Here is a 22130-nt window from a genome sequence, read left to right on the forward strand (position 1 = left end):
TTGGAATCTTTTAAGCTTGCACATAAAAATTCTCGTATTTATCAATTATGCTGATATGTAAAAGTTAGCAGGGAAGAAAAAGGGAAGTAACAAAATAGATCCATTACATTTTTAAAAACATTTAGAAAGATATTTCACATAATGTCATGTGAAGAAAACATGCACAAACTGCTATACAACTTTATAAATAACTTGTTGAAAAATAAGCATATGAGTGACAGTAGGTGAAACAAAATGTCAGTTGCAGAAGGAAGCTAATATGAAGTACAACTTTCCCTTATGTCCTATGATGTTTGCTTATGAGAGTGAGAATTGAAAAATTAATGATAAAGAATAGTTCTAAATTTGTGAAGACATCTGGAAGGAAATGTATTACATCACCCCAGGTATCCTCAATGGGTTAAAGATCAGGGAGCATGCAGTCCAATCTGTATATACTTCTTCATTCATCTTCTAGGTGTTGGTTGAGTGAAAGTAAAAATGGATGAGTCCATTTTCAATTTCACTGTTACAATTAAGTCCAGACCAATAACCAGGAAAAGGGCAGCAAACAGGGTATAAAGGTAACATCAGTATTAAAAATTGTATTCTCATTATTTTTTGGTGCTGATATTTAAAACTGTATAAGTAGCATGAATTTAATTAAGATAAAAAACTGATAAAGATGAAAACAAACATGTAGGCTACTTACAGTAACCAAAATTAAAATATTAATAATCAAAAGGTGCAATGCTTTCATTATGACCTGGCAATGAAATCTCTATGACTGATTAGTATTAGTAGTGGCAAATGATGCAAGAAAGCATTGTTTTCCATTACCAATTGATTATTATGCATGTTCATGAATAATGAAAAATACTTGGAGAGATGGGAATACTGACCTGACTTTTTATGTTTTGGAAACTTGTTGCTGTTTGACGTGCATGCGTGTGTGTGTGTGTGTGTGTGTGTGTGTGCAGATAGTTATCAATTTGAATCTTAGTATATTAAAATTCACATATATCTAGTATTTTTCTCCTCAATGATGTCTGAAACTTAAAATGATATTCAATTCCTTACATTTTTTATCTGCATTTTCTGATTGTCTGAAGGGTTTGTTTTTTGTAAATATTACATTAAAAGGTTTTCTTAATCCGGAATCATCATTTAAGTTCATGTTTTTTTTTTTTAGGTATTGCTTTCTAGGATTTAGTTTTGATGAACGCATAGTAGCAACTAGGGAAAACTGTCGTCTTTTGCTATTACGTCTAAAAATGGATGGCTGGGCTTTAGGTAAAAGTAAAGTATGTATCTTTTATGTTATATCTGTATTCAAAGTTAAATAAATTGTCATATTCATAGTTATAGTAGTTTTTGAAAAAAAAAAAAAATTCTTTTGGTATCTAGTAAATATAATTTTTTAATTCTCTTATTTCTCTAAAACAAGGGTAACTCCGACAAATGTGCACAATGCTTTCTTTGATACAGCCAATAAAATGGCAAGAGAGGCTTGCATGAGAATGACAAGAAGAAGGGAAAAAATGATTAACAGAGAAGAACTGTGATATACAGTGTAAAACAAAAACTGATCACTAAAAATATCAGTTTCTACATATAATGCTTGGAAAAATTTTGAAGACCAGCTGGATTGGTGCCATGTAGATGCCCATCCAGCACATAGATGTCTTTTTTTTTTTCTGCTATTGGTTGATGAGCCATATGAAGTGTAGGTCTTTGTTCCACACACACACACACACACACACACACACACACACACACACACACACACACACACACACACACACACACACACACACACACACACACACACACACACACACACACACAGCATTACACCGTTACATTACATACACCTTACAGCATAAATAAATATACATTAAAATTTTGAATTGGAAGGATTATCATAAGCTTTTGTTTTATCCCTTTTTATATGTTGTTTTATATCATAGTCATTTCTCCTTAAATTAATGATAATATTTAAAAATATATATATATTAAAAAAACATAAAATATTTATTTTACAGGTTTTTCTCAAATATTATCATATGGAATATTTATCTCGATTATATGAAGACCAAATACAAAAAATTATTCTGATTCAAGCGCTTGCACGGAGATGGTTGGTGAGGCGTAGGGTAGAAAAGCAGCGCTGGAATGTAGCTCATAGTGTTCTTGTCATGCAAAGGTGTAAGTTGAAGAATAATTAATAAAGCATATTAATTTATTATTATTATTCAAGAGTGATACACAAATTAATATATAATGTGCAATGGTACTGGTGGTGCTAACCACGTGAAAATTAAATTATGCATTAACACTGATGAGGTAGATAAATAAATACCATGTAAAACAAAATATCCAATAGAGTAACAACAAAATTAATTAATTAATTTTGAGTTGATTAATTACAAATTCAAAAAACTTATTTAAATACTAAGAAAAATTGAAACAACATACATAAATTCAAAATAAACTGGATTTATGTGTGAGCTAACTGCCCCAAAAAAAACTTTTCAAATTTGTGTAGTAGCAGCATTCATACAGACAATAAATGTCTCAAGGGCATAGCAGATGATAGTAGATGATACAAAAAATTATTCTGATTCAAGCGCTTGCACGGAGATGGTTGGCGAGGTGTAGGGTAGAAAAGCAGCGCTGGAATGTAGCTCATAGTGTTCTTGTCATGCAAAGGTGTAAGTTGAAGAGATGGATAGAGAAAAAATTAGCTGCATGCAGCATTATTATATGGAGTGGGAAGGAATTTCTTTGTCATTTTTGGCTTTCATTAACTGGAAAAAAAAAAAAAAAGGTAAACTGCAGGAAGCCTCCTCAATGATTCATGTTGAAGAAAATGGACCATAATTTGCAATGCTGGGCCAGTGCGCGGGTTGACGGGTCAACTGTATTTATCAGTCAGGGGCTTGACCCTCTACTCAGAGTGTGTGCTACTGCACTCCCGCTTTAACTACCATATGCTAAATTTTTTTGGCATCTGCATGGATGAAGGTGTAATAAAGATTACTGAAAGAAATTGAGAGAGGTTTTTTTTGTGAACTTTCCTGATTTTCAGGTCAAGTCCCCCCTCCACTGTATAATTACATCCAAGGTCAGCTGCCCCTCAGCATGGAGCAGAAAGACTTGTGATTTCAAGATTGTAGAGATGATGTGCTGTGACAGATGGTGTGTGTTTACATTGTGGTTTTTTTTTTTTTTTTTTGCTCTGTCTGTATACACACACACAGGAATCCATTCTGGTGGAGAAATCAGTAATTTTCTGGGTTAAATTTTTTGGTTTGTGGGCACAGATGCATTTAAATGATTTTCTTAGGATAATAATGACTTGTCCCTAATGGAAGTTAGGCTAGAGTGTGCAAGAAAAGCCTGATCGCTCTAGCTTACCTTACGAGAGTGACTTTATAGTGGGTAGGCTATTGCTTTAGATATGGTGAAGTAATTACCAGATGGTGGACCTAGGAGACCTAGATTAGTGCCGTCTATACTTTGGTAGAACTAGCAGTAACTTTAATAACTATCACAAAGGCGCCTCCGTAGCCAGGTGGACAGGAGCAGCAGTGCTTAGCACACACTTCATGATTAGACCGAGGTTCGAGCCTGTGCCCACCAAATACGGATGATGCGGAAAGGTCAGGGAATGACCACCGCATATCCTTGGAGCAATATGGCCTTAGTTGCCAATGCTCCTAAAAACCAAATAACAAACATAACAATAACTATCACACTAGCCTTCCTAAATTTATTGTCTTCTTGAATAATCGGTTTAAAATCTTTAAGTAATCTTTATGTGATGCACTAATTCATGACTTTTCAGTTTCGAATATTGGTGCCCTTGGTATATTTTCAACCATGCAATGTTGGTGGCAGTCCTGAATTCTCTGTTAAATATCTGATCTTTTTTATCTTAGATGTATTTCATTCATTAGCAAAGGCACAAGAAAACAAGCTTATATAGCATCAGCCAAAAAAAAATCCTCTTATTTCACCCATCCACTCGCTCCAAATGTTTGTCAAGTTCTTCCTTGAATCTATTTAAGCTATCAACTTCTACAATGACAGATGGAAGTTTGTTCCAGCAATCAACCACCCACTGGCTAAAGGCAAACTTCTGCACATCTATCCTACAACTGTCTTTCCTCAATTTGAATTTATGCCCTCTCAGGTGATTATTCTGAGCAAGATGTAGACGGATTCTTTGAACATTCTCCAGTTATTATACCTATCAGTGGAAAAAATAATGTGATCCTCCTTTGGAATGGATTGTAATCTTTGCAGTCAGGGGACCAAGAATGTTCAGCCTGATCACTGCTCTCTTGGATAGCTTGAGTGTATGTCATTCACATGTTCATGAGGTGAAGGAATTAGTATTATGCATGTTAAATTTTGTTTAAAAAATTTGTTATTAAATAAACTGCACACTTCACTGCATTGTGATGCATTTATTTTAGAATTGGGATATATACAATAAGGAATAGCCCAAACATTTCAACTCTACTCTAGAAAATTTAGCTGAATGTTCTTAGTCTTGGTCACAAAATTTCTAATCCATTTTGAAAGAGGATTCCACCATTCTTTTCACAGATAGTAGAGTCTTGGTCACAAAATTTCTAATCCATTTTGAAAGAGGATTCCACTATTCTTTTCACAGATAGGTAAACCAGCCAGAGAATTTTAGTCATTCTTCATCTAAAGAATTATTTTTACATTATGGGACAGGAATAAAATTTTAAAAAATGTGAGGTGACTTTAGCTGGCCTTAACCTCTAGTTTATTAGATATGGAAGCCTAAACTCTCCATCCACAAGTATGCATCATCTCTTCGACTGAAAAATGATTAGCTTTCTTTTAACCTTTGTGGTTTATTTTTATTTATATTTTAATTTTTTTGGTTTTTCTTTTCTTTTCTTTTATTATTTCTTTCTACCAGTAATTAAACTTACTGTACATATATTTTAATGGTTTATTTTACTGCTGGATTTCTTTCTTATAATAGCTATTCAACTCTGTTCATTGTTCTGCTCTCAGATACACTGTTAACAGTTACCTATTATGTATCTTGTTATCAATAAAATAATAGAAGCTATAACTGTACTTATTGGTGTGTGATATATCCCATGAGGTGCCATCTGTGTGAGTGCTTCCCTGGTGACTGTAGCTGTAGAATGATTGTTTTTTTCTGCTAACTGAACTCATCTCCTGATTTTTGTTTTATTTTTTATATAGCCATTTATATAAAAAAAATGGTGGCTGAATCTGTGTAGTCACTGAACGTATATTCTTGACCGGCGAAACTTGGTTCCAAGGAGGTGGTGGGAGAGAGTGTACAAGGTACATTGCAAATATAGCAAAACCTATGTAGACCAATCCTACAAGGAACTCATATTTCTGAATCCATCCTGCAACAGTTTCCAGCCATAAGCTCACTCATTTGCATCCCCTTTCTGTTTTTGCTTCTTTCCCCCACTTTATCCCCCCACACACCAGGGCTGAATTTTTGTCTAGAAAAGTTAGACAATTGTCTAGGATCTATGATGACTTCTGACCTAGGTTCAGTTGCATTAAGTAAAATTAGGTATATGAAAGCATAACTTTAGAACACAGTATGTGCAACTGCCATTAGCTGCTTTTTAAATAAAAAAAACAGCTTTAAATTATATGAGCTATATATGAAGAAAAGCCTCACCCTATATATCAAGCACCGTTATTTTGAAATATTTTCTCTGAGTTTTGTCTGTAGGGGCTTGTATATGGATACTTTGTCTAAGAACCCCTCTTTCCTCCTCCTCCTTCCCCCCCCAAAAAGAAAACTCTCCATCTCTTCTCACTCATTATGGAACTGAACCTCACTAACAAAGAGCATACAGTAAGTTGCATTACATATACAAAGTTGCTAGATGATGCAGAATTAATTTAAATAATGAATGTCCAGAACATCATTTATGAATAAAATAAATAATGCTACATTTATTATAGATGCAAACTAAATAAAATTAAGCTTGCATCTATAATAAATGTAGATAAACACATTTTTCAGTCTAGAGATTGTCACTTACGAGAGCCCTTATGTATAGAAAATTAGAATCATAACACATCCCAGAGAGATAGGCTTGTGTTTCTTTATTTTGAATACCCCTTCATACATGCAATTGTTGGTTATCAGACTTTTAAAATAAAGATTGTTATCAATAGTTTTATTATTCCTGATCTATTACAACAACTGATTATTATTGTGATTGATCAGAAAATATATTTTCTAACTACTTGTTTATTTCAAGTTAAAATTGAAAAACTTATGTTAATCAGATACTAGGGGCTGGTTGAGTCGAAAAAGGATAGCAGAGGCAAGAAAAAGTAGAAAACCTGAAGGGGCAAGAAAAGCAAAAGAAAGTATGTACTGTTTGTTTTTTATATTTATTTTCACAATTTTCAGTGAACTTTATTTATTTCTTTTCTTATTAGCTGAACATGTATTCTCATCTGATGTTTAAATTATTCTTATTTATTACTATGTCCTACATCTGGCTGCTACAGATCTTAAGTATAACAAACATAAATTTCAGTCCCAAAAATTAATAGCAACCAAGGACACAACAGAAGCCTTTACCCATTTAGATAAAAGTTGCAATGGCCATTTTTGTCGAGAAAATTGAGGACATGCAAAGTAGCAGCAGAGTTAACTGTGTTAAGTTTCATATGTTTAAATTATTGCCACCAATAAATAACATATAATTTTTGGATCACAATCATTGAAATTAGACAAACATTATTTTTCAATTGAAATTTTTTAAGTTTATATAGTTGTATGCAGGAATGGATTAAGTGTTTTTCAGCCATTTTTTGGCAGCAGAACCCTTTTGCAAACTGTTTTTTTACAGAACTACAATATATATAAAAAAAAAAGCCCTTTTGGGATGGTTCCCCAAAGGAAACCAGTGGATTAAGTTATGAAGGACCCTAGGCTAATAGGCTCATTATCTTAATCTATTTGTTAACATGAAATGGAGGAACTAAAGCCATCTGGTTCCCAGATGGCTTTAGATTCTAATTGCAAGTGCATTGTTCTTTACCTATTAGTAATGGCAAACCAAAGTTTGCACATAAAAGCATGATACATCTCATATTCTGAAGCAAGTTACAATGAATTACTTCACTCTTACCTTCAAATAAATACACTTCCCCATTAGTACATTGCTGTTTATTCTCAATGGGTATGCCATTACTCAAACAGACCATTTCCAGGATTACTATCTCATCAGGAGATAATTAGGCATCTGCAGCTAAAAGCTGACAACCCAACTGTGTTAAGTTTCCACATATAAGAAATGGCAAATGTTGTAGATTATTTAAAACCTTAAAAATTTAGAGCTAAAAGGGGCTTTTAAGTTATGGAAGATATATAACTATTGTACAAGTAGTTTAGATTCGTTATTTATCCATTCTTTAATGGAGTTTGCACATAAAAGTATCATACATGTCATATTGTAAGGCAAATCATAAGTTACCTCACTCTTAACCTTTGAATAACTAGAACTTTGCTATACAGAGATACAGCCCTTAAACCTAATTACCCATCAGTTGTGGGGGGGGACACTAATTTCTGAAATGTGTCATACTTACTGAGAATAGTAATATGCTCATTTTAATGGGGAAATGCTATTTATTAAAGGTTAAGATTGAAGCAACTTGTGCTTTGCTTCACAACACAACATGAAATGTATGATTTTTCTTATTTAGTTAAACATTAAGTTTTTCCAACAATATCATATTCCCCAAAGAAAAAAATTTTGGTCTCGTTAAGTTACTAGTTTCCACCAATTATATTTTATTCCAAGATAAAATATACAGACAGATTTTTGGCTTACCTATGGGCTTTAGCATTAGTGGACTCATTGCAGAACTATACCTATATAAAATAGAGAATATTTATTTGAATCCATTTATACCAGAAATCTTGTATTACAGTAGATATCTAGACGATGTGCTTATTATAACCAATCAGATCACTATAAATTCTGTTTTACAAGTATTAAATAACATTTATACTAGACTGAGTTACACTTTGGAAACAGAGAAGGATAATATGCAATCCATTAATTTTCTTAATTTCACATTACAAAGGGAGGGGAGATAGATTTAATTTTAGTATTTATAGAAAGCCTACAAACATGAGTATGTTATTACATTACAAGAGCTATCACCCATACACTTATAAAAAATCGATCATGTTAAACCAGTTTTTAAATGCTTTTAAATATTCCACCATACAGAGTGGATTACAGGCTGAGATAAATGAACTAACAAAGAGATTCCTTAATAGAGGCTTTTATTAATAAAATAGAATTCACCTATATTAATAAAATTAAACTGATCACCCAAGAAAAGATAAAAAACAACTACCAGAAAACAAATATAGACAAAAAGCATTTTATTACAGTTCCATATATAGAATATTGGTATAATAAACTCAATGACTTGTGTAAAGGCACAGATACTAAAATAATACCTAAACCTATAAATAAATTGCATACATTATTAAGAAAACATTTAACTAATTCTTCCTTGCAACAAACACATTATTTGGTTTATAGCATTTCTTGCAAAGAATGCGATTCGTCTTACATAGGTTCTACGTTGGGGGTGTTGGAATTTCTCGTTAAACAGCACAAGGCTTCAGTTTGAGCATCGAGAGCAAACGCTTCGGAATTAACATTTCATGCTGTAAATAAAGGTCATGCATTTCTCTTTAATGAAGCAAAAATAATTAATAGTCAATATAATTACAGTAAACTACTTATTGTAGAAACGCTTGACATAAAATGATGTAAAAATTCTATCAACTTTCGTAGACCTTTTTTAATATTATTAAAAAATCCTATGAACTCATGTGTGATGAGAATTAAATTTCTTTTATATGCAGATGCAGCGGTGCATTTTTTAGTTTCTTTCCATCCTGTGAACACGTATGATCGAAAAGTTCTTGTCCAACTTAAGGAAGAAGAAAATGTCTTCACATATTCGTTAATTATTTTTTTATACTATTTGAAATTTTGACATGATGTTTTCCTATGCCGATAGTCGAGTTACAGTTGATGGTTTTGAGGTTGGGTTGGGGCCTCGATGATGATCCTGGACTATTAATTTGCATTTGTGCTAATGGTATGGAACACATCAAGATGAATGAAGTTTATCAATTTTTTATAATTTATTTATTTCACGTGATGGACTAGGAGAGTAGGATAAGAAGCCTGCCTATAAAGAAATCAAGGTAATCCCTGTACATTGATATTTGATATTGATATTTATTGCTTAAAGTGGTCCCAGCCAACCAATGGCAACCCTGCTGTCAGTTACACATAATTTAGCAGTACTCTTATATACTCCCTCTCCTGTTTGCCCAAGTATAGGGAGGGGAAAACCTGCCATGACCAAAAAAGATTGATATGAACAAATTGAAAAATAATCAAACTACATAAAAAATAAAATATACATATAATTAAATTTCAAACAAAGTCCAAACTTCATTGGAAAGATCTGCATCTGTTCACAGTCTGTTGGAAAGCCAGCAGTGCTAGGAGTTGCAGTGGATATAGCAGACTCAAGCCTCCACGATTTCACAGAATTCTAGGTAATTCGGCATACACCATACCGCATTACAAATCCAAGGGTTCCAGATGCAGAAGAGTCTTCCGCCTTAAGAAATATTGCAGTTGCAAAGGCTTGGAAAGCCAAGAAGGTCTCCTATTTATCAACTAGAATTGTCTCGCAGCCTTCTGCCATAAGATTGAGATTACTAACCTGAGATACCAATTCAATTCGTAGATCGCAGTATTCCTCACAGTTGTACATAATATGTTCCCAAGATTCTCTTTTGCCACAATGGCAACTAGATCTTTCATTAATTCCTAAATCATGCAACTTTGCATTAATCGAACCATGACCAGTTAATAAGAACATAGCTTGTAAGTTTGGGGCAAACCATTTGAATTTTATCGAGGTTGCATTTCTTAAATCTGGGAAAATTTTTTGTGTAATCTGCCTTTTTTATCAAAAACACTCCAACGCTCTTGCCAGACTTTTACCAAAGCATCCCAGATTCTTGTCCTTTCCTTCCTGGGATCTGCCAAAATGTCCACCTGTATATTCAGAAAAGAACAGGGAATGCCACAGCGGATGAAATAAGCCAATGCACAATACGATAAATGCAGATCAATAGGCAATTTTCCAGTCACAATCTGCAAAGCTGGGGTCGACACGGTTCTGCATGCCATGCACATCCTAAGGGAACTGAGCTTTCTAGTAAATACTTTTCAACTTACACGTTCAAACCAAATTGGTGCACCATACGTTACCATGGGGATAAATATACACATTCATATAGCAAGTTCAGTGCCTTACCTTTTATTCCCCAGCCAACTCTAGTGATTCGAGTAATCATCCCAATAAATTTCCTCACCTTTTCTGATAGATAAGTAACATGTGAGTTGAAAGTCAAACATAATGCCTAGATATTTTAATTGCCTTGCCGATTTTAGGCTCGACCCATTCATTCTAACAACCAGGGATCTTCTACTCGAAAATTGATCCTTAAAGACTATTGTCCATGTTTTGGTTCCAGTTATGTAACCTACACCAGTTATTAAGTTCAAACAAAACTTGCTGTGACCTGGTTTCTAGTTGCATCCGTGTATTTCCTTCAATAAGCAACACAAGATCATTGGCATATGCCACCATCTCTGTATGCTCGAAGTCCCTATGCAACCAGTCCTCCAAACTAGGTTCCACATTAGTGGTTCAAAAACCGATCCTTGTGGGCATCCCTGGTCACCTCTTGTACAATAGAATCAACCGATGACTTAACAGTCACTGTACGGTGCGTGAAGTAGTCCTTTACCACCCTAAAGATCTTAGTTGAACAGCCTGCAAGTCTCAACATCATAAGAACGCTGTATGATTAAAGAGGCCTGTGTGCTCTGAATTCATTATTATCAAAATTACTAACTCAGAGCGAAAACGGATACAAAATGGTCGAGTCCACCCTATCATCGAAACAGCAATCCTGACTATTGACAAACGCTGCCAACGTCCGCATGCATCACAGCCACAGGCTTAAACATCCAACAATTAATCACGCACTTCACGTACAAGATTGGCAGTACACGCCCTCATGCTCCATTCTTAACTGTCAGTTTAACTGAGGAAGGTTGACAAAACAACTGAAAGCTTTTTGTTTGTATGTATCTAATCTGATATATGTATATTTTCTATTATTAAACTTGTCACAATCTATTTTGTATCCGTTTTTGCTCTGAGTTACAGTAATTTTGATAATAAAAACGCTGCTCCATTGAATGAAGTCAAAAGCTCCCTCAAAGTCAATAAAGATGCCAAGGACATGCTTACTGTTTGAGCCTAATATATAGTTTCGCAATGCCCGAAGCGCGTCTTCTGTTTCACGACCTGGAGTAAAACCATATTGTCTGCCAGACCAGCCTAAGTTTTTTTTCAGTATAGTCAATAATCCGTCTTGCCAGCATCTTTTCAAACACCTTTCCTAATCCAGGGAGGAGGGCAATAGGTCGATAAGATCGTGGATCATTCTTTGGCCTAGATGGTCCCTTCAGTATCAGCTTTAATAGGGCATCCTTCCATGGTGATGGAAAGGGCCCGTCATGCAGATAGCTATTAAAAGCTTCAAGAAGGATCCCTGGTATCAGTCGATGAGCCCGTTTAATGACCTATCCTTCGATGAGGTCCATCCCTGGGCATTTATTGTTCGTTACGCATTGTACTGCATCACAGAGTTCAATCAGGCTAAAGGGATCCTCGTCATGTACCCCCAGAGTAAGCATGATTAAGCCTTTTCATCAACATCTGTTCCTCATCGTCTTGCTCAGAGATAGTATCTCCAATCAGATGATCCAAAATCGCAGACATACTTTCTCTCCAACTCGTACTTTCCTGGTCAACACCTCCAGTAGAGTGTGCTGTATCTCTATTATATATTTTAGTCTTGCCAGTACATAGCTTATATAATTCCCCATGGGTTCTCATTGCCCACTGTTCTAACCAATGTTCTCCAGGCAGTTAATTTTGATTTAGATATCATACGCACGTATGCACTCCGTATCCTCTGATACTGTACTTTAAGTAGTAGTAGTAGTAGTGGCATGTGATGCAAGAAAGCAAGTGTATGAGCTTATGCAGCATCAGCCAAAAAAAAAAAAAAAATCACACCATTCCCTCCAAATGCTTGTCCAATTCCTCCTTAAATTTATTTAACCTGTCAACTTCCACAACGACAGATGGAAGTTTGTTCCAGCAATTAACCACCCGCTGGCTAAAGGCAAATTTCCGCACATCTATTCTACATCTGTCTTTTCTTAATTTGAATTTGTGCCCCCTTAGGTTCGTAATCTGAACAAGTGGAAGGATCCTATCAGAATTCAGCATGCTCAACCCATTCAAGGCCTTATACACCTCAATCAGATCACCGCGCAGGTGCGTAGTCTCCAGCCACTGCAATTTGCAGAACTTAAGCTTCTCTTGGTAAGAGGATCCCTTCATTCCCCTCACCAATCTTGTTGCCATTCTCTGTACACGCTCAAGTAAATCTATATCCTTCCTAAAATGAGGTCTCCAGACCTGTACGCAGTACTCAAGGTGTGGCCTGACCATTGCCTTATACAGAGGGACAATCACCTCCTTCTCCCTGCTAGCAAAATTCCTATATATCATTGACAAAACCCCATGACCTGCCCTGGCAGCCTGTCTGCATTGCTCAGAAAACTTCATATCTGACTGCACAATTACTCCCAGGTCTTTTTAATTTTCTACCACCTTAAGTGTAGCACCACACAGTTGGTACATTTCTCTGGGGTTACTTCTACCCATATGCAGTACTTTGCATTTGTCAAGGTTAAACTTCAGTTGCCACTTAGCCCATCTGCCCAATTTATCTAGATCCTGTTGCAGTAGCACACTGCCATTACTGTCATTAACAACCCTGCCAACCTTTGTATCATCTGCAAACTTCGACACTAACCTGATATACCTTCATCAATATCATTGATAAATATACAAAACAACAGTGGACCCAACACCGAACCCTGTGGGATTCCACTAATAACATTAGTCCACGAAGCACATTAACTTCCTCCTCCCCATTGTTACGCTTACTTCTTTGGTACCTTTTCCGCGCTTTATGAACCTGCTTCCAAAGTTGGCTTAACTCACCAGATCACCATTTAACTGGAATCCTATTACAGTTCTTTTGCTTCATAGATGTGCTGGAAGCCTCAAAGAAAGAGTGCTGAAGTAACTCCACTGCATTCTCTCCAGACATCTGACTGAATTCCCAGATTCCCAAGTCGGACATGAATATATTCATCAAACCTATTCCACTTTGCATTTTCGATAGCAAATCATCGTAACTGTTCCCAAGACGGAGCTAGTTTTGTTATGTCCCTGACAGAAAATACAATGGTCCGATGATCAGAGCAGACCCAGTCTGCTCTTAATCGCCAATCGTCCACGATACCAGCTGTCCTTACGTTACAGATTGTCAAGTCAATATTTGATTCTTCATTAACAGTGAAGAAAGTACTATCTGAACTTGGTAGATTTTGTATAAACAATCCACAAGCCAAGAATTCATCTAGTTGACGATCACGATCATTTGTAATTCTATCAAACCACGATGCTGATCTTGCATTAGAACCCATTGCAAATATTACTGAATTACTACCCAAGCGATTTTGAACCAGTTCCATGTACCTGATGTACAAATTAATGTCTGTTGAGTGATGACAATACATACAACATAGATAGAATGATGCAAGATCTGACTCTACCCCTATGCACATCATCTGCGAAAAGCACAATGAATTTATAACAGCAATAACTATGTCCTTATTAAACACTACAATTGCAGCTCTTAAGTCTGGTTCATCTGCACAGAGTACATATGCTGAAAGTGGATATCCTGTAGGCCGACCTTTCACTAAGTATCGTTCCCGTATGCAGGCTATATCAATATTCTCTCTGCTGCACAATAGTCTAACTTCATCAGCCACCGATTTTGATCTCTGAGCATTAAAGGTTACCATTTGATTTTGCATTGTACTGATTAAGAATTAAGTGATTATCAATATCTGGCATTAACGTTATCAAATTGCCGTGCTCTTTCTTTGACTAACTTAAGTGCATTCAAGTATTCTGGACACTGTTTACTCCTTACAGAATGATTTGCAGCTCGATTTTTTGCCTTACAATTGGAACAGATCGGTTGTTCTTGCTGATGAGTACAGAATGTGTAGGAGTGTTCTATACCTGCACAGTGACTGCATACAGGGTCTTTGCGATAATATGTTCTGGCTGTATGACCAAATCCCTGACAATTGTAGCACAAAGTAACTAAATGAAAGCCACTGAACTTATATGACATGAAAACAATGAAAATCCTACCATGCAGTAACAAATGACTTCTAATACACCTTGACACCTGGAGGACCTGATTTTGCTTTATTAATACTACAAAAATGGACAAATATCTCCATCTTCACTTCCTCCCTAGAGATGTTCATATTTAGTAAATTTGTTGTATAAGTCTTCTAACAGATCTTCCTTGTTGATCGTTTTTTCCACATCATACAATATCATTTTTCACCCTGGCTCTTTTGGAGTCGAGAGAATCACGCCCAATCGTTTAATGCTCTCGCATTCCTTTACCTCTTGTAGCTTCTTTTCTGTTTGCATCTCCAATACCACACCATTATCCCTAATCTTCTGAAGCCTCCTTATCCTAATTTTCTTTAAGCTGCTTTTAAGCTCTTTAGTTACTGCTAAATGCACCTCATCACTATTTTTCAATCTTGATCCCTCAGTTGCTTTTACTATCAGAACATGTCCTCCTGTCCCATCCAATGACAAGGAAGACAAGCACACCTGACTTTCATTTCTGCCCTTAGTTTGCCCTCATCCCTCGATGTTCACCTGATTCTGAGGTGTTCTATGCTGGATTACCTTACTGTATAGTTCTCTTACCATATCACTATCTTTATTTTTCAGTCCTTCAATTTTTTGTTTGTATTCCTCCAATTTCACCTCCAAGGATGTAATGTTATCCTTTAAGCATTTATTTTCTGCTCCCAACAAGGAAGCATTAAACAGTTCCTTAGTAAGCCAGTCTTCCTTGATCTGGATCTCTCTCAGTTGTTTCTCATTCACATCTAGTACCCTCTCTAAGCCAGTAACCTTCTCATTTAGACATTCATTTTCAATGCCAACATGTAGAGCACTTTCAAGTGTGTGCCATCTTGAAAGCACACCATTTACAATCCTCATACCAACACCTTTTCTCTCCTGAAAAAGGAATTCCTCCAGGTCCTTGCGCAGGCAGAGAGAAAACTCACTAAATGTTTTAAAAGATATTTTCTCAGCTAAATCTACAGGTTCCCTTGCACGATCCAGGTAAAAATTCCCTTGATCTAGCATACTCTGTGTTCCATTGCATGGAGACAAACCAAGGGAAGCAGTTGGTGTGCATTTCATCAACTTCTTCAAATTCCTATTTGCCTTGGCTAAGTCAAGATTGTTCTGAACATTGTGCATAGTATTTTTCAAACTGTTACTTACTTTCAAAAGTTGCACACGTTTACCTTTGGCACTTTTCCTAGGCTGAGGGGATCTACTGCATGACGACGTAGCCATGCCCCACAAGGTAGGGGTGCCCCTTGAACTGTCATCCATTCTATTAGATCTATTTCGAAGCCTAACTGCTCTAAAACAGCCAGGAGACCGACTTCTGGCAGATAATGGAGTAACTATCCCCAAGTCATCAGTCATCTGCAAACCTTCACTTCTGCTTTCTTCTTCAGTATCTAGTTTAGTTAATGTTCCATCGGTTTTATTCTTAACGTTGTTTGGCCTACCCTTTCCAGAACTTCTTTGCATTGTTCCAGCGGATATTGCATCTGTTATTTTCTCATGACTCACCACAGACATGTAGATTTCACTACATGTCTGTGGTGAGTCATGAGAAAATAACAAATATTATTCATCCTCTCCATTATCAACTTCCTCATCCCCAAATCCAGTCATATCTCTTTTGCTATATATAACTCCACTAATTTCTACAAGATTATTCAATTCAATTCAATTTGAGACTGCTTCTACAGGGATACTTTGAGGACGAGTGTTGCCGGTGCGGACGTGCCTTTCTGCCGCTCTTGGAACAGAGAAGTTTTTTCTGATTTATTTTCTGCTTTATTAGTTTAAATTGACATATTAACTTATTTTCTAGAGTAGCTTTATATTCCTATTTATGGTACTTAAGTTTAAAGTAACTTAGATAGAGATTTTGTAGGTATTACTTAGTATCGGAAAGGGTATCAAATCCACGTGTTTACCGTTCGTAAATAGCCGCCATTGTTACGGGAAAATTAATCAGTAAAATCTATTAATCTTGCCGAACTTCATTGGCAATTAAATTGTACTTTTAACTATACATATAACCACTTAGGTTACGTAACATAAATAATTAGTAAAAATAAATAATTAATACATAACTTGATACGGAAGTTATATAAAGGGATTTCGTAGATAACACTCGTTACTGAAACAAATATTTCTTAGATAACACTCGTTACTGAAACAAATATTTCATAGATAACACTCGTTACTGAAACATAAATATTTAGTAGATAACACTCGTTACTGAAACATAAATATTTCGTAGATAACACTCGTAGATTTCGTATATAACACTCATAGATTTCGTAGATAACACTCGTTACTGAAACATAAATATTTCGTAGATAACACTCGTTACTGAAACATAAATATAGCATTATAACTGCGTTGGGATACAAGTTTAGGATTTAATTTTATACTGAAATTGAAATTTTATTGAAAGTAAATCGAAATCATGACTCAAACCAGAGCAGCAAAGCAAAAGGCTCAAGCTAATGGGAATGCTGTAGCTCAGGGGAGAACTGAGGGGGGCAGTTGCCTTCTGAATCACAGCCTTTTAAGATGCACTATTTGCTTGATGTTTGCGGAGCAGTCAGGTATGGGACATGATACTGCCATGGGGGATGTCTTTGCATGTGCGCGATGCAAGGAGTGTAAGGAAATCAGGCGACAACTCAGCGTTGTTATGGGCCTATATGAGAGCTTGAAGGACAGGGTGGATGCCCTCGAAGAAACTAAATTGAGGGGCCCATCAAGCTCTCAGCTGCCCACATCAACGCCAGAGCTTGCACTTGGTCATCGCGCAACACAGTGACAACCCCCAAGGCAGAATGCGCTGGTCCCAAAGGAACTAGTAGTTGTTGGTGACTCTATTGTCAGAGAAACGGGAAACATGCTTTGTAAAAAGGATAGGTGGAACAGGACCAGGGTATGTCTGCCAGGGGCAAAGGTTGATGACGTTGTAGAGCGGATATCATCTTTTAAGGGCACAAAAGGTGATATAGTTGTACACGTTGGCACTAATGATATTAAGAGTAGGAGACCGGTGGAATTACTTAACAAGTACAGGTCACTGATGAAAAAAAGCTGTGAATTAGGGTTGAATTTGAAAGTGTCTGCAATTCTGCCCAGACACGATAGGAGGGAGTATATGATGAGAGCCCTGCCGATCAATTCGGCCCTGGAAAGATTGTGCAGGGCTCAAGGGGTAGAATTTTTTTCAGCCTGGTCTGTACTTGTTAACAGGAGAGATTGCTTCTACAGGGATGGGATACACTTAAATAGAAAGGGTGCAAGAATGTTTGCTGATGCTATCGAGGCAGTGTTAGGTGGGTCGGAAAACTGCTAGATTGGGGGGGGGGATACAAGGACTAATAGATTAACAGTAGCCACTGGCAGAGGAGAAAGTGATTCTTGCACTGCTTCTATTGGAATGAGCAGCAGCCTGGAAAATAAGATGTAGGATATTTCAGAGACTGCTGGGAATCATGGGGGTACAAGTAAACACATGGGTTGTGTTAGGGTGGCTAAGAGGAAGAGCAGGTGCATGTATACTTGCATGTACACCAATGCTAGGAGTTTAGTAAATAAATTTGATGAATTTGAGGTATTGCTCAAAATATCAAAGGCAGATATTGTTGGGATTTCAGAGACGTGGTGTCATACGGATATAAGGAATGCACAACTGGAATTGCGGGAGTACAATGTCTACAGAAATGATAGACAGGATAGGAAGGGAGGAGGGGTTATGCTATTAGTTAAGAAACACATAAAATCCAAGGAAGTGAAGCCAGTCGACATCGCTGGACAGTGCAGTGTCGAGTCAGTTTGGTGTGACATAAGCATTGGGATATCAAAATTGAGAGTAGGAGTGTGCTATAGGCCTAATGACTCTGATGAGTATAATAAGAAACTGTACAAAGAAATAGAGTGGGCCAGTAAATCAGAGTGTCTTATAATGGGGGATTTTAATTTCCCAGATATTGACTGGAATTTGTGGGCTGGTCACTCACACACTAGCAAGGCTTTTGTGGATTTATTGGATGATTGTTTTCTACATCAGCATGTTCGGGAGGCAACTAGAGGGAGTAATACTCTTGATTTGATTATCAGTAGTGATTCTTCATGCATTAAGAATCTGCAGAAAAATGAACCACTAGGTGGCAGTGATCACAGTGTTCTGAAGTGGGAGTTACTCAAAGAGGTAACTACCATTAGGGGTAAAGGGAAGGGGTATTGCTTTCGTAAAGGCGACTACGATGGACTGAGACAGTATTTAAATTCTATACAGTGGGATCAACTGATGATGTTACCAACAGCAAATTCAAAATGGGAAGCATTCAAAGAACTTACCTTGGAAGCTACTAGGCTTTACATACCAACTAAGAAATATTGTTCAAGGTTTAGGCCAAAATGGATGTCAGATGAACTAATGAGACATATGGCAGAGAAGAAAAATGCATGGGATACATACAAATTAACACGTGACACAGAAGCCTATGATAGATACAAGTTGATCTGTAACCAAGTTTAAAAGGAGGTTAGGCAGGCGAAGGCAGATTACGAGAGATCCTTGGCAAGGGATGCGAAGAAAAACAGCAAAGAGTTCTTTACTTATGTAAACTCTAGAAGGAAGGGGATGAATCGGATTGGTCCACTTGATATCGATGGGTCAACTGTTGATGACCCTGCTCAGGTAGCTAATAAACTAAATGAATATTTTGCATCGACATTCACATATGAGGAGTTATTCAGCAAAGGGAATGCCAGAGGTGTATTCAACTCTAGCAGTAAGCTAGAGAATCTTGTAATAACTGAGAGTAAAGTGCAGGAGAAATTGTTGAAGATCAACACAAGAAAGGCACCTGGGGTGGATGGGATCTATCCAGTTATATTAAAGGAGGCAGCAAAGGAAGTAAGCAAACCCTTAGCCATAATTATGAGAGCTTCCTTGGACTCAGGGGAGGTACCCATGGACTGGAGATGTGCAAATGTCACCCCAATTCACAAGGGAGGATCAAAGGCTGACATAAGTAATTATAGACCTGTGAGTTTAACTTCTGTTCCCGGAAATTTAATGGAGGCACTGGTTAAAGAAGCACTGCAGGATCATCTAGACAAGACTTCAGTTATAGCTCGGACACAGCATGGTTTTGTTAAGGGGAAGTCTTGCCTGACCAATTTGATTGGATACTATGATGCAGTCACAAAAGAACTGGATGCAGGGAATAACTTTGATATTATATACTTGGATCTTAGAAAGGCTTTTGATACTGTTGCACATGGAAGACTGCTGCACAAATTGGAGCAGTGTGACATTGGAGGCAAATTGCTGCTATGGATAAAGGGGTGGTTGAGGGGGAGAAGACAGAGAGTGGTAATCAATGGACACTGCTCATCGTGGACTAATGTTATTAGTGGAGTCCCTCAAGGTTAAGTATTGGGTCCTTGATTGTTCTCTGTATTTATAAATGATATTGATGATGCTATATCAAGCTTAATGTCCAAGTTTGCAGACGATACGAAGGTTGGCAGGGTTGTCAAGGACACTACTGACACTATGCTGCTGCAACAGGATCTGGAAAGGTTGAGCAGATGGGCTGAGAGGGTGGCAAATGAAGTTTAACATTGACAAATGTGAAGTACTACATATGGGAAACAGCAACCCCAGAGCAACGTATCAACTCTGTGGTACTACACTGACAGTGGTAGAGAATGAAAAGGACCTGAGGGTAATTGTGCAGGCAGATATGAAGTTCTCTGAGCAGTGCAGACGGGCTGCAAGAGTAGCTCATGGTGTCTTATTAATGATATACAGGAACTTTTCTAGCCGGGATAGGGAGGTGATTATTCCCTTGTATAAGGCAATGGTCAGGCCACACCTAGAGTACTGTATACAGGTCTGGAGGCCTCATGTCAAGAAGGATGTAGAGATGCTGGAACGAGTACAGAGAAGGGCAACAAGATTAGTGAATGGAACAAAGGGGTGCTCTTACGAAGAAAGGCTTAAGTTTTGCGAATTACAGTGTCTGGAGACTAGGCACCAGCGAGGTGATCTGATAGAGGTGTACAAAGCCTTGAATGGTTTGAGCATGCTCAATGCTGATGGGATTCTTCCTTTTGCTCAGAATAATCACCTGAGAGGGCATAAATTCAAATTGAGGAAAGACAGATGTGCGGAAATTTGCCTTTAGCCAGCGGGTGGTTGGTAGGTGGAACAGACTTCCATCCCTTGTCGTGGAAGTTGATAGCCTAAATAAGTTTAAGGCTCAGCTGGACAGGTATTTCGAACGAACAGAGGGGTGAAGTGGAAGTGGTTATTTTTTATTTGTTTATTTTACTTTATTTTTTTTATTTTTATTTTTGGCTGATGCTGCATAAGCTTGCTTTCTTGCATCAAATGCCTCTACTAATGCTAAAATGCTAATGCTAATTTGCCTGAACAGATTGCACAGATCTGAACAGATCCAGAACAACCTTGTCATTTGAAGATCCTAAGTAATCATTACTTCCCTTCACTATGTCTTGATTATTCCCTGCTGCGAGAGAGCAAAACTCATTCACCAATGTCCCATTGACATCAAAATCACACTCTTTTCCACCCAACAATATTTTATTGTCCTTTGTTTCCATATTTACTGCATTTTCCAGTATTTCCATATCTGCAACTAAACCCATACATCTGTCCCCTAACTTATCATCCAAATGTCTTTCTCTAATCTTACCTTTGTCCTTTGCGCCTTCTGAACCCTTAGCCATTATCCTTCGGTGAGAATCCGCAAACGTAAACTTTGAGCAAAGTAAATGGTAGTACAGCTTATGCTACATAAAGCTTATTGAATCCTCCTTTACAGTTTACATTATTTCCTTAGATTTAAACCTTGGCACACGGAACAGTAAGACTGTTCTCATTAATTAAGGTGTTCCATGTCTCTAAACAACAGGATTTTAAATTATAGCCAGTTAAAATTTAAGTATTTACGCTATGCTGTAGCAAAGGTAAACAATCAACTGACGATTAGAACAAAGAATGTTCTAACTGTCAAAAATAACCTAATGTCTTTAAGTAGTTAAATATTACCTGATATCATGAAAAAACACTCAATCACACTACAATATAACTTTGATAACAAGGTGATCACCAAGAAAATCAAATAACTCTTCTTAATACCACATTTTCGAGATAAAATTCAGGAGCACATAACTGCTTTCAGCATAGACAACAGACAGTAGCGCCACATCTGTGAAGAGCTGGTAATCCCTGTACAATTAACTATTAATTTTTTCATACAAATGTTCATTCTGATGAAATGAACAGGAGAGACTGCTTCTACAGGAATGGGATACACTTAAATAGAAAGGGTGCAAGAATGTTTGCTGATGCTATCGAGGCAGTGTTAGGTGGGTCGGAAAACTGCTAGATTGGGGGAGATACATGGACTAATAGATTAACAGAAGCCACTGGCAGAGGTGAAAGTAATTCTTGCACTGCTTCTATTGGAATGAACAGCAGCCTGGAAAATAAGATGCAGGATATTTCAGAGACTGCTGGGAGTCATTGGGGTACAAGTAAACACATGGGTTGTGTTAGGGTAGCTAAGAAAAAGAACAGGTGCATGAATACTTGCGTGTACACCAATGCTAGG

The 22130-nt window shown here is 37.0% G+C and overlaps 1 protein-coding gene across 1 annotated transcript in view; it reads left to right on the forward strand.

The window, feature by feature from the left end:
* The window catches only part of ninaC (STKc_myosinIII_N_like and MYSc_Myo21 domain-containing protein ninaC), a 262582-nt gene that overhangs the window by 190334 nt on the left and 50118 nt on the right, over positions 1-22130 (forward strand). Inside the window, exons 27-29 of the mRNA XM_090371467.1 lie at positions 1172-1283; positions 2025-2187; positions 6319-6402. Of these exons, the coding sequence (XP_090227593.1) occupies positions 1172-1283; positions 2025-2187; positions 6319-6402 (359 nt within the window). The remainder of the gene's footprint in view (positions 1-1171; positions 1284-2024; positions 2188-6318; positions 6403-22130) is intronic.

This window comes from Mastigoproctus giganteus, chromosome 4 (genome assembly GCF_048544385.1).
Source record: "Mastigoproctus giganteus isolate SK-2022 chromosome 4, ASM4854438v1, whole genome shotgun sequence".
Lineage (NCBI taxonomy): Eukaryota > Metazoa > Arthropoda > Arachnida > Uropygi > Thelyphonidae > Mastigoproctus > Mastigoproctus giganteus.